Source organism: Ovis aries, chromosome 4 (genome assembly GCF_016772045.2).
Source record: "Ovis aries strain OAR_USU_Benz2616 breed Rambouillet chromosome 4, ARS-UI_Ramb_v3.0, whole genome shotgun sequence".
In the NCBI taxonomy this organism is placed as follows: Eukaryota; Metazoa; Chordata; class Mammalia; order Artiodactyla; family Bovidae; genus Ovis; species Ovis aries.
In genome coordinates this window covers 96,756,492-96,769,439 of record NC_056057.1, presented here as the reverse complement: position 1 = coordinate 96,769,439, position 12,948 = coordinate 96,756,492, and the positions used below count along the sequence as shown (strand labels likewise).

The window sequence follows — 12,948 nt, the reverse complement described above, 5'->3', positions numbered from 1 at the left end:
GAGGCCTAATATCTCTACTATTCAGCACTATATGGGAGATCCTAGCCAGTGCAACCAGGAAAAACCCCTGCAAATTGAGAAAAAAATATCACTTGAAGATGATTTAGTTTATCTACCTAAAAAATTCAAGACATTTAACTGAAAAACTTTTATTTAAAGTTTATATGCAATAGCATATTGAAAAGCAGAGACATGACTTTGCCAACAAAGGTCCGTTTAGTCAAGGCTATGGTTTTTCCAGTGGTCATGTATGGATGTGAGAGTTGAACTGTGAAGAAAGCTGAGTGCCGAAGAATTGATACTTTTGAACTGTGGTGTTGGAGAAGACTCTTGAGAGTCCCTTGGACTGCAAGGAGATCCAACCAGTCCATTCTGAAGGAGATCAGCCTTGCATGTTCTTTGGAAGGAATGATGCTAAAGCTGAAACTCTAGAACTTTAGCCACCTCATGTGAAGTTGACTCACTGGAAAAGACTCTGATGCTGGGAAGGATTGGAGGTAGGAGGAGAAGGGGACGAGAGAGGATGAGATGGCTGGATGGCATCACTGACTCGATGGATGTGAGTTTGAGTGAACTCCAGGAGTTGGTGATGGACAGGGAGGCCTGGCGTGCTGCGATTCATGGGGTTGCAAAGAGTCGGACATGACTGAGCAACTGAACTGAACTGAACTGATGCAAGAAAAAAAGAAAAAGCTTAAAATATCTCAGAATAAACTTTAAAATATGCAAGGTAGTAAAATTTTAAAACATAAATACTTCATTTAATATGTTTCTAGATGGGAAAACTCAAAGGTTGTAAACATGTTGATTCCCCTCAAATTAATTATAAATTTAATGTAATCTCATAATCCTTATGGTACAGATCCTATTTTTTGGACATCAGACAAGCTGATATGAAAAATATCAACAAGACAAAATATCTAAAATAATACAAATAATAAGAAAATAAACATACTAAAAGATACAGGAATTTTAAGTTTGGTATTAGTGAAAGAAAACAAAGTAACATTACGGGAGCACAAAAGTATCCAAAAATCTCTGAAGAATCCAGAGGAATTTCATAGAATCAAGATAACATTTCACATCAGTAATGACAGGACACAGCAGACAGAAGTTTTTAACCTGTGACTGATAGGCTCCCACAACCCTTTCAGGAGGTCCCATGTGGTCAGAACTACTTTTCGTAATAAGACTAAGGCTTTATAGCCTTTTCTTTTTTTCCTAAACTGTACTGACATTTGCACTCATGGTACAAAGGCAATGCTGAATAAAACTGTTGGCATCTTGGTAGTGCCATAAAAGTAGTAGTATGAGACTGTTCCAGTGTTCATTCCTTAATACAGTGTGAACTGAACTGTATTCCTCGCCATCACACACCTGCAGTTAAAATACAAAAAGACAATTCATTTAAGAATGTCTTCTGCAAATAGATAGCCAGTGGGAATTTGATGTATGATGCAGGGAGCGCAAATCCAGTGTTCTCTGACAACCTAGATAGTGAGATGGGGTGGAGGTATGAGGGAAGTTCAAGAGGCAGGGGACATATGCATACCCATGGCTGATTCATGCTGATGCATAGCAGAAATCAGCATAATACTGTATGGCAGCTATCCTCCAATTAAAAATAAATTTATTAAAAAAATAAAATGCTTTTCCATAAAAAAGAAAATAACATAAATAAAGTAAGCTACAACAATATAGTTTACTACACAGCTAATATAGCCAACATTTTATAACTTTAAATGGACCATGCTGCTGCTGCTGCTAAGTCGCTTCAGTCATGTCCAACTCTGTGCAACCCCATAGATGGCAGCCCACCAGGCTCCCCCACCCCTGGGATTCTCCAGGCAAGAACACAGGAGTGGGTTGCCATTTCTTTCTCCAATGTATGAAAGTGAAAAGTGAAAGCCGCTCAGTCGTGTCTAAATGGACCATAAGATATAAATGGACCATAAGATATATTATATCATAACACTGTACACTTGAAATCCATATAATTTTATAAATCAAGTATACTTCAATAAACAGTATAAAAAGTAAATATATAAATAAATTTATTTCTTGGTTTGTGAAAAGTTTTCTAAATTTTCTTAAATGATGCTCACTTTCATAGCTCCTAGAAACACATAAATTTTTTTAATAAAATGTCATTTTGCCTGTATGTAATATACACTTAAAAACGCAACATAAACTCCTCAAATCGTGACTGCATTATCAATTTAATGTTAATTTTAACTGCAATGCTTAATTGTACATTCATCCTTCTAATTAAAATAATATGATTAAAACATGAAAAAATGTCTCTGATGATGTGTAAAAATTAATTTTAGTAAATTCCTATCATTAAGTACACATCATTTTAATGTTCCGTGTGGTACAAAAAGTACTTTTGCTGCACATGAAAGTACGATGGCATTCTCAAGGAAAAGAACCTATGTAAGTTGTGAGCCGAAACAGCCATTGAAATAGCTCTGTAGGATACTATTTTTTCTTAAAAGAAAAGCTGACATCTAGTATTTAGATTTCAGTATCTGCCAGACATTTACCTGTCATTTCAAAGACAACAAATAACAGTATTTGTTGCCACGGACAAAATTCAAGCTTTTGAGGAAAAATTAGAATTTCAGAAATTCAGTATTCAGCATTGTGAGCTGAGCTACTTTCCAATACTTTTCTGATAAGATTGGTGGTAATAATAACAAGTGTGATTTTTTAAAAAATATTATATAGTGAAATGTTCCCAAAACACCAATACCAATACAGTATACTAACACATATATATGGAAGTTAGAAAGATGGTAATGATAACCCTGTATGCGAGACAGCAAAAGAGACACAGATGTATAGAACAGACTTTTGGACTCTGAGGGAGAGGGAGAGGGTGGGATGATGTGGGAGAATGGCATTGAAACACGTATACTATCATGTAAGAAACAAATCACCAGTCTATGTTTGATACAGGATACAGGATGCTTGGGGCTGGTGCACGGGGATGATCCAGAGAGATGATATGGGGTGGGAGGTGGGAGGGGGGTTCAGGATTGGGAACTCATGTACACCCGTGGCGGATTCATGTCAATGTATGGCAAAACCAATACAGTATTATAAAGTAAAATAAAGTAAAAATTAAAATTAAAAAAAAAAGAAATGTTCCAACATTTGAAAGATTTGTATAACTCAATGAATCACATTTTCTAAATTACCAATAAATGATTTTACAAAACCATACATGGATAAAAGACTGGTTCAAGGTACAAAACAGAACAATGGATTTTAGTATCACACCAACATGGTTCAGACTGAATAATGTAACTAAGAAACTAATACTTGTCAATTTTTGATTAAGTATCAAAACAAAATATCTACAATATTTAATATCAGGTCTACTAATTTCCAAGTCCACTGCTCTTTCCTAGCATATGAGGCTCAGTGCAGAGCTAAGATGTACTAGGTCAGATGCTTTCCTGTTTTGCCATCTAAAGGATGCTGGATGAGTAAAGACAGAGAAAAGCAGCAGGATATACACAGGGTTCCCGGAACGTTTAACATGACCTTCAGCTTATATGTGCAAATAGCACAAACTTCAAAAAGTTTTATACCAACAAATACTGAATTATCATCACTGTTTTGGTGTGCATTTTTTCAGAAGTACCATTTTAAAAGCGTTATCTACTACATCACAGCAATAACCATTAAGCAGTATAAACATCAGAATAAAACAACATTCTAAACCCGAGACCCCAAGAAAACAGTCTGTAAGTGTAACTTATTAGTGATCTGAAATCCATTCTTAAGTTCCAATTTCAATAAAATCAGGAGGAAAAAAAGCTTCCTATTACATCTATTCAAGTCAGCAAAATGTTCATTTATTAAATCCTTATAAGCAACTGTGGGAGGAAGGTTAATTAGGAAATCATCTCACAAGATCTTATATTAGATGAATAAAGAGTACAGTGAATTTTTAACAAACTGAAAACATATATACAGGATGAGGAGAATGATACATACCCATTTCAAATATACACAAATGATTTTTGGTGGCATTAACAACACTAATACTGAATATCAGACCCAATCTGTGTTGTATATCAGCAATCTAAACGTGAACTGGAGCGCCAAGCACACCTTCCTTGCTCCCTAATAAAAGATGCCTTTGTTCTCACCTCAAATAAAAAAATTTTTTTAGAAACGCCTCACATCCCAAGGCTAAGACTGTATCCTAAGATTCACTATCAGTTCTTCCAATGGGATAATCAGACAAAGACAAGATCAGGATCAATACCTCTCACAGATTTTCATAAAATGGCATGCACAGAAAATGACAAGATACTTAGTACACAAGCACACTAGGTTTTAGGATTCAGTGATTCTAGGATTGGCGGGGAGTCAATGTACATATGTACATATACATTCAATATGCTTTGGCAGTATTCATTTGGAAAGCTCTGGTCTAGATGACTAAACAGCTGTTAGAAGATGCTAGTAATTTTAAGCTCAGGTTCTGGAAGACTATAAAAATTCAAGATTAACTTCACTGAAAGAGTGCATCTACTCTTACTCAGTTCAGTTCAGTTTAGTTGCTCAGTCAACCTCATGGACTGCAGCACGCCAAGCTTCCCTGTCCATCACCAACTCCTGGAGCTTCCTGAAACTCATGCTGGAGCTTCCTCAAACTCATGTCCATTGAGTCAGTGATGCCATCCAACCATCTCATCCTCTCTCGTCCCCTTCTTCTCCCATCTTCAATCTTTCCCAGCATCAGGATCTTTTTAAATGAGTCAGCTCTTTGCATCAGGTGGCCAAAGTACTGGAGTTTCAGCTTCAGCATCATTCTTTCCAATGAATATTCAGGACTGATTTCCTTTAGGATAGACTGGTTGGATCTCCCTGCTGTTCAAGGGACTCTCAAGAGTCTTCTCCAGAACCACAGTTCAAAAGCATCAATTCTTCAGTGCTCAGCTTTCCTTATAGTCCAACTCTCACATCATACACGATTACTGGAAAAACCATAGCTTTGACTAGATGGACCTTTGTTGGCAAAGTAATGTCTCTGCTTTTCAATATGCTATCTAGGTTGGTCATAACTTTCCTTCCAAGGAGTTAGCGTCTTTTAATTTCATGGCTGCAATCACCATCTGCAGTGTCTTTGGAGCCCCCCAAAATAAAGTCTGACACTGTTTCCACTGTTTACCCATCTATTTGCCATGAAAAAATGGGACCAGATGCCATAATTTTAGTTTTCTGAATGTTGAGTTTTAAGCCAACTTTTTCACTCTCCACTTTCACTTTCATCAAGAGGCTCTTCAGTTCTTCTTCACTTTCTGTCATAAGGGCAGTATCATCTGCCTATCTGAGGTTATTGATATTTCTCCCAGCAATCTTGACTCCAGCTTGTGCTTCATCCAGCCCAGCATTTCTCATGATATACTCTGTATATAAGTTAAATAAGCAGGGTGACAATACACAGCCTTGATGTACTTCTTTCCCTATATAGAATCAGTCTGTTGTTCCACGTCCAGTTCTAACTGTTGCTTCCTGACCTGCATACAGATTTCTCAAGAGGACAGGTGGTCTGGTATTCCCATCTCTTGAAGAATTTTTCACAGTTTGTTATGATCCACACAGTCAAAAGCTTTGCAAGACTGTAAAAATTCAAGATTAACCTCTCTGAAAGAATGCGTCTACTCTACTTAAAATGAATGAATGCAGTAAATACACAAAACACTCAGCACAGTAACTGGCACATGGTAGGTGCTCAATAAATGCTATATATTAGTATTATTAACTCCTATTCCTATAATAATTTTCTTAATAGTATGCTTTTAAAATGTTACCTCTCAAAAAAAAAAAATGTTACCTCTCTCTACATGCTATCATGAAAACCACCATTGGGGTACGTTCTTCCCCCACCTCCCCACCTCCCTCTGACAAGACACAGTACTCATCCTAGACTTCCAGACTCCTGAGGATCCAGAATGCAGGTTGAGTCCAGTCAAAGCTAAAGCTTCTCTCTGAACCTCCGACACCCACTCAGGCTACAGAAATCCAAAAAATTCATAGAAATCTAAATCATCTCATCTACCAAAAACTAGAACTCCTCCAGAATCCTTTCAAAAAATCAGTACTTCCTTCTGCCTTCACATCACCTTATTTCCTAATACAAATCTTTCTAGTCACCATATAAGTAATAACCTTATCCCATTCAACTTTATGTTTTCAGCCATCTAATCTAATCGCCCACTGAGGTTTTCCCTTCTAAACTTTAAACTTGCTCTCTTGAATCTAACCACCCAAATAACTACTCTCCTTCCTTACTAAACTTTCTTTTTACTTACAAAGCTTACCTGAAACTAAGCTTCTTCCTAAGGCCAACACTCAACTTTCACACTAAGTCCTACTGAAGACTTCACTCCAGTATGGGCTCTTTGGTTTTTTGTTTGGTGATTTCCCTTGGATATTCAATGAACGCTGTGACCCAATTCCTCCCAGATTTAAATGTAAAATGAAAAGTACACAGGATTCAGAGTAAGCAAACTATATTGAAATATAGCTATAAAAATAACTAAGATACAAAATTATGATATAGAAATATATATGCTTTTATTAGCATATTAGCTAACAAGATTCTAGTGGCAGGTCTAATAATTACCATAATTTCAAAGATATAATATTTGCCACAGTGTAATGTGATGAGAAATATTTATAACTTCTATCCAAAACAAGTCACAGGTAATGCCAATACTGTAAGCTACTGCCTATATTCATAACTGAAGAAAATGCTAAGAGTTTAGAGAACACAAAGATGTAACACACAGCCACTGATTAATCCCTATAAATCTCTGTATAATAAACTCAAGAAGTATAAATAGGATGTCTCTAATGAGGCAAGCAGTTTGCTTGATGCTTCTGAAATATGAGCAAACAGAAGACAGTTGCTATCACCAAGGATTTCAGAATCTACTTGAGGAAACAAAACTTTCACCCACCACAGAGTAAAAGAATTCAACATTCATAAAAAGACAGACTTAGGTTTGTATCATATCTCTATGTTCTACTGTACAGTCTTGGTCTAATCATTTAATCTACCTCTAAACTTCAGTTTTCTCATCTGAAAAGTGAGCATAATATACCTATTTCACAGAGTGTTAGATGTTTCATAAACAACATCTGTTTATTGCTTTAAAGTAATATAAGCACATATCCAAAAGCATATACCAAATGCTATGTCTTTGATCCATCACTTACTAGCTATATACCCTGGGACACATCATTTGACTTCAAGTCTCATTTTCCTTAACCAAAAAAGGCAAGATTTTTTATCTTCCAGTGAAATGCTCAAATGAGATTCCACTTGTGAAAACACTTACAAATGCAAAAGCAGTAAAAATAACACATTCAACTCTTTGCAACCCCATGAACTGTAGCCTGCCAAGCTCCTCTGGTTCATGGAATTTTCCAGGCAAGAATACTGGAGTGGGTTGCCATTTCCTTCTCCAGGGAATCTTTCTGACCCAGGGATTGAACTTGCAACTCCTTTTTCTCCTGTACTGGCAGGAGGATTCTTTACCAGAGCCACCTGGGAAGCCCATTAAAAACATATGAAGTTCTAAGTAATGACTGCTGAAATGACATGAAGGCTCAAATCACGTGCATATACTTTTTCTATGTCTAACTGATGCATAAGAGGACCTCTGTTCTCTTACAAATTTTTTAAGGGAACAAACTATTCAACAACCCTAAACAAGCTTCTATTCATAGTTCTTCTAATGAATAATATTAGAGGATTAAGAATTTTAGAAGCAGCAGTAGTACTTTCCTTCAAAGAAAACTGATGGGTATAGAAAATGTACTCTGAAAATTCAAATAAAATAACTTAAAAAAAGAGAACATTTTATTTTGCATGACTAAGCAATCAGATGTAGAATAAGTACTTTAAAATGTTTAAATCTAAATTTATTACATGAAAATATAAAATATTTTCACTGCTGCTACATTTGGAATGTAAGAATTGTTCAAGCATTGTTCAAGAATGTAAGAATCTATAAGAAATGGCTGGCATGCACACTGAGGAAAGAATTGTATATTAGCATGAAAGAAGAACAACTAAAGAATTTATTTTAAAAATTAGCTTATTCATCAATTTTCATAGATAAATAGGATACAGGTTTTTACTTCCAATTACTTATTATAACAAACTATAGCTTCTGCCGCAAGCACTGTTACACCAAGCTCAACCTGGGCAGCTACATGGTGCTGCAAAGGGGAGTTCTACTGCAAACCCCACTATCAGCAGCTATTTAAGAGCAAAGGCAACTACGACTAAGGCTTTGGCTGGAAGTAGCACAAGGAGCTCTGGGCCCACACGGAGGCGGACCCCGGCACCAAGACAGCCTGAGGCCCCTCTAACCATCCACTCTCCCCCACCCTCGCTCAGGTAGATAGCCTGCATTAGGCAGCAGGAAGGGTAGGAGAGAGACTGGACAGCCGTGCCCGCAGTGAGGGTGGGGGCAGCGTCCAAAGGGCAAGAGGCCACCTTGCTCAGGCAGCTTACAGGGGCAGGGCTCTGCTCCAGAATTCCTTCTCTCCCTCAGCTGGTAGGGGTTCAAGAAGCAGGATTGGGGTTTGCTCATTTCCCTGCTTCCTGTTTCTTTCAGGCTTCCCAGGTGGTGCTAGTGGTAAGAACCTGCCTGCTAATGCAGGAGACATAAGAGACTTGGGTTTGATCCCTGGGTTGGGAAGGTCCCCTGGAGGAGGGCATGGCACCCTACCCCAGTATTCTTGCCTAGAGAATCCCATGGACAGAGGAGCCTGGCAGGCTGCAGTCCACGGGGTTGCACAGTGTTGAACATGACTAAAGCGACTAGCACACATGCCTGTTTATAAAAGAAAGTAAAAAACCAAAAAGTCCAATGATTCTAAAGATAGTTTTCCCTCTATAAATAGTCTTTTCAGATTTTTTTTTTTGTCTAATTCCATGTACAGAGGAGCCTGGTGTGCTATACTCCATGGCATCACAGAGTCAGACACACACACAATGAAACTATTTGACTCAATGAAATGAACAGGCCAACTTGCAACAGACTGGCAAATAATAATGGAGCTGTTAGTTTCAAAAGAGGATTTTTCTCCCAAATCAAAACACAGGATTCTGGCTTTTATTACTATTCTTTACGGGATATGATTCACCATAATTACAATTTTAACATACTATTTTCAAAGGTATGAAATAAAGATGGAAATGAACAGTGAAGTCCTCAACTTTCACACCCTCTAACACAACTTATAAACAAAATAATCCTAAAAACACTAGTTTTGAGGAGGTATTACAAATACTTTTAAAGTTAAAACACTTGCTAAAAAGATAAATGCCTTAGATAGCATTTTTCAAGAATTACTTTGAAACTAATTAGTGGGTTATGAAATTAGTTTTATCTGTTTGACCAACATTACGACACACACAAAAACGAAATACAAAAGACAAAACTAGAAAATAACCATAATATACTGCCTTAAGGAATCCATCAGTATTTGGTTTTAGAATGATGCAACTTTAGAACTGATAAACCTTCCATAAAACAATCAAGGCTCTCAAATCACTGTATCTCATTAAATGATAAAGTATTTAGAAAAGATTCGATTTGAAATAACTGTCACTCAGGTACAGATTTATAAACCGGGGGCCAGCCAAACAGTAAACATTTTGGGCTTTGTGGTCTATACTGTCTTTTGCAACTACTCAACTTTGCCATTGTAGTGCAAAACCAGAGAGATACTATGTGAAAAACGGGCATGGCGGTGTTGCCATAAAATTTTATTAAAAACAAAAACAAAAACAAAACAGTGAACCTACAGGATTGGGCCCACACAGGCTGTCGTTTGCTGATTAATGGAATAAAGAATTTATTTCTATTCCAGAATGCTAAAAGCCTTACCTATTTTAATGAATCGACACGGAAACATCTGTTCGTCAATTTTATGCTTTAAGGTAAATGTTTCTTTGTTATAATCATTCTTTAAGCCACTGTGGAAAAAAAATAAGGTAATTAAATCTGATTTCATAATTTAGTAAACATACTAAAACAAAGATTAATAACATACCCAGATTTTAAGGTTTGACAAATACAAAAGGGATAATATAATGAAGTAGTTGAACATGAGACTATAGGACAAAGCTATGGAGGGATAATGAAAATGTTCAGTGTTAATTAAAGAATGTGACTACAGTGCATGAAAATGTGTGACAAGATCCAGTGTCCTTTGTGTAGAAAGAAAGAAAGTGAAGTTGCTCAGTCGTGTCCGACTCTTTGGACCCCATGGACTCTAGCCTATCAGGCTCCTTCGTTGATAGGATTTTCTAGGCAAGAATGCTGGAATGGGTTGCCATTTCCTTCTCCAGGAGATCCTCCTGACCCAGGGATTGAACCCAGGTCTCCTGCATTGTAGGCAGACGCTTTACCGTCTGAGCCACCAGGGAAGTACTGAATACAATATAAAATATTCAAGCAGTAAGAAAATTGAAAAACAATTCATACTCATATCTTACAACCTAAACAGAGCGAGATATTTGAATCTGCCGAAGAATTAAGTCATTAAATTCTGACTGAGATGCCAATGTTCCTTTTTATAGCTCAATACATTTTCAAAGACAATCTTACCCTGTTGGTTTAATAGCATCCAGTTTATCCTATATAAAAAGAAATTAATATAATTTCTGTACTTAAACAACTTAGGACTGATTCAAGTATTTATGGAAAAGTCACTTACCTTCAGGCTGCCTTATATTCAACTGACATACTTTCATGGCTTAAATGAAATGCACTCTAGATGTAATAATACTTATATAAAATATTGTGCTAATGGGACACACTATGTCACAAATATATTCTAAAACTGCATGATTTCATTTGTCCGCTCCATTTTATAATCCATTTTTCATCATCTAGAGGGCAAATTAACATTCATTCCTGGTGGTCTATGCTGTCAAAACTCAAATTTACTGAGTTCCTTCCAAGAGGTGGGGCTTTCTGGTGGCTCAGCTCGTAAAGCATATGCGGGAGACCTGGGTTCGATCCCTGGGTAGGAAAGATCCCTGGAGAAAGGAATAGCTACTCACTTCAGGTATTCTTACCTGAAGAATTCCATGGACAGAGAGGAGCCTGGTGGGCTATAGTCCATGGGGTTGCAAAGAGTCAGACATGACTGAGTGACTGACACTTTCATTTTTTCTTTCTTTTTTTCAAGACGTATGCTCTGCACTTGGTGCAATCATATAATTTTACTCTGTTTAGTCTCCAATTTATACTAAACTCTCAGGGAAACCAATCTTAATGTTTTCAACAGATTATATATTTTTATAGCAAGGATTACAGCAAAGATTTCAATTACAGCTCAAAAGTATATCTGAAGTCATTAACATTTTAAAAATAAGAGAAGAATAAGAAGTAAAAAAATAACTCCAATTTTATCCTTTCTGCTTTGGTAACAATATTAATTAGTATCTCGGTGGAAAAAAGTTGACTCAAGCCACAATATTAAAATAAAGCACTAGAAATAAAATAGTAGAAGTATTCCTTTCTCCCTTGTAAGAAATATCAAGCATGAAGATTAAGCTACAAAGAGACTAAACTAAGACTACACTGAGAAGACAGCTCCTTCCTCCCCATAATCATAACCCACCTGGACAACAGCTCTGTCATGTTTTCTTCATTCATTCCACCAAAGACTTTAAACTTCTTCAAATTGCAGACATGAGTTTTCTCATATTTTCCAAATGTGATATTCTGGACTATAGCAGGCCTTTCAAGCTTCAGAATCAAGTACTACAAAAAGGAACAACCAAATTATATCCTCCTCCACTTAAAACAAATGGTTAGACAATCTGAATAATTAAAATATTGGACAATGGACTGAATAAGGTTCATCCTGTCCATCCTACACCAACAGATTTTTTTTTTTTTTTAAATGTGAAAGGATAGCATGCAACACCCAGGCTACCATAACATCACCACTTTCACCCAGGAAACTACATTATTTTGAATAATGTAGATGAAAGAGAGGAAAAATGGACTAGTGACATAACTTCTAATCAAGGAATAGCATTTAATAAAATAGGCTATGAATAATCAAATAAATTAGAACACAAAATTAGAATACAGAAGTAACAACTACATATTCTCAATGACTACATTTCACTAATAAATTCAATATTCAAAATCAGTGATAAAATTTTAACCTAGAAAAAAGATTTACCAGTCACCCCTGACAATTTTATAAATTAAAAAACTCAGACCTACCATAGACATGTCTAATGCAGCTCAAGTTTTCTTGAGAATAAATGAGATCAGTTACTTAGGGAACGTATTTTACATTATGCAGACTGTTTTCAATTATAAACATTAAAAAGGAAATTACCTATAGTCAAATACATGGGAGGAAAGCTATTTAGACAACAACTCAGTTGTTATGTTGCAGTGGCTTCATGCTTTGCAACAATGGGTAATACTCACGATAAAGGAGAATAGAATGAAGTGGATGGTCTTACTTTGTATCAAACACAAAAATTAACTCAAATGTAACCAAAATGATTCAAAATCAATCCTTTACAATAAAATATAAGGCCTAATGTTCAAGCTGGTTTTAGAAAAGGCAGAGGAACCAGAGATCAAATTGCCAACATCTGCTGGATCATGGAAAAAGCAACAGAGTTCCAGAAACACATCTATTTCTGCTTTATTGACTATGCCAAAGCCTTTGACTGTATGGATCACAATCAACTGTGGAAAATTCTGAAAGAGATGGGAATACCAGACCACCTAACCTGCCTCTTGAGAAATCTGTATGCAGGTCAGGAAGCAACAGTTAGAACTGGACATGAAACAACAGACTGGTTCCAAATAGGAAAAGGAGTACGTCAAGGCTGTATATTGTCACCCTGCTTCTTTAACTTAT

The 12,948-nt window shown here is 36.4% G+C and overlaps 1 protein-coding gene across 5 annotated transcripts in view; it reads right to left on the bottom strand.

Annotated features, from left to right (window-relative positions):
• Nucleotides 1-12,948, bottom strand: part of MKLN1 (muskelin 1) — a 384,978-nt gene that overhangs the window by 126,970 nt on the left and 245,060 nt on the right. For all 5 annotated transcript variants that reach the window (XM_004008073.5, XM_042249238.1, XM_004008072.5 and 2 more), the window contains 2 exons: nucleotides 11,677-11,819; nucleotides 9,933-10,021 (listed from right to left, as the gene is read on the bottom strand). In XM_004008073.5, the coding sequence (XP_004008122.1) occupies nucleotides 9,933-10,021; nucleotides 11,677-11,819 (232 nt within the window). The remainder of the gene's footprint in view (nucleotides 1-9,932; nucleotides 10,022-11,676; nucleotides 11,820-12,948) is intronic.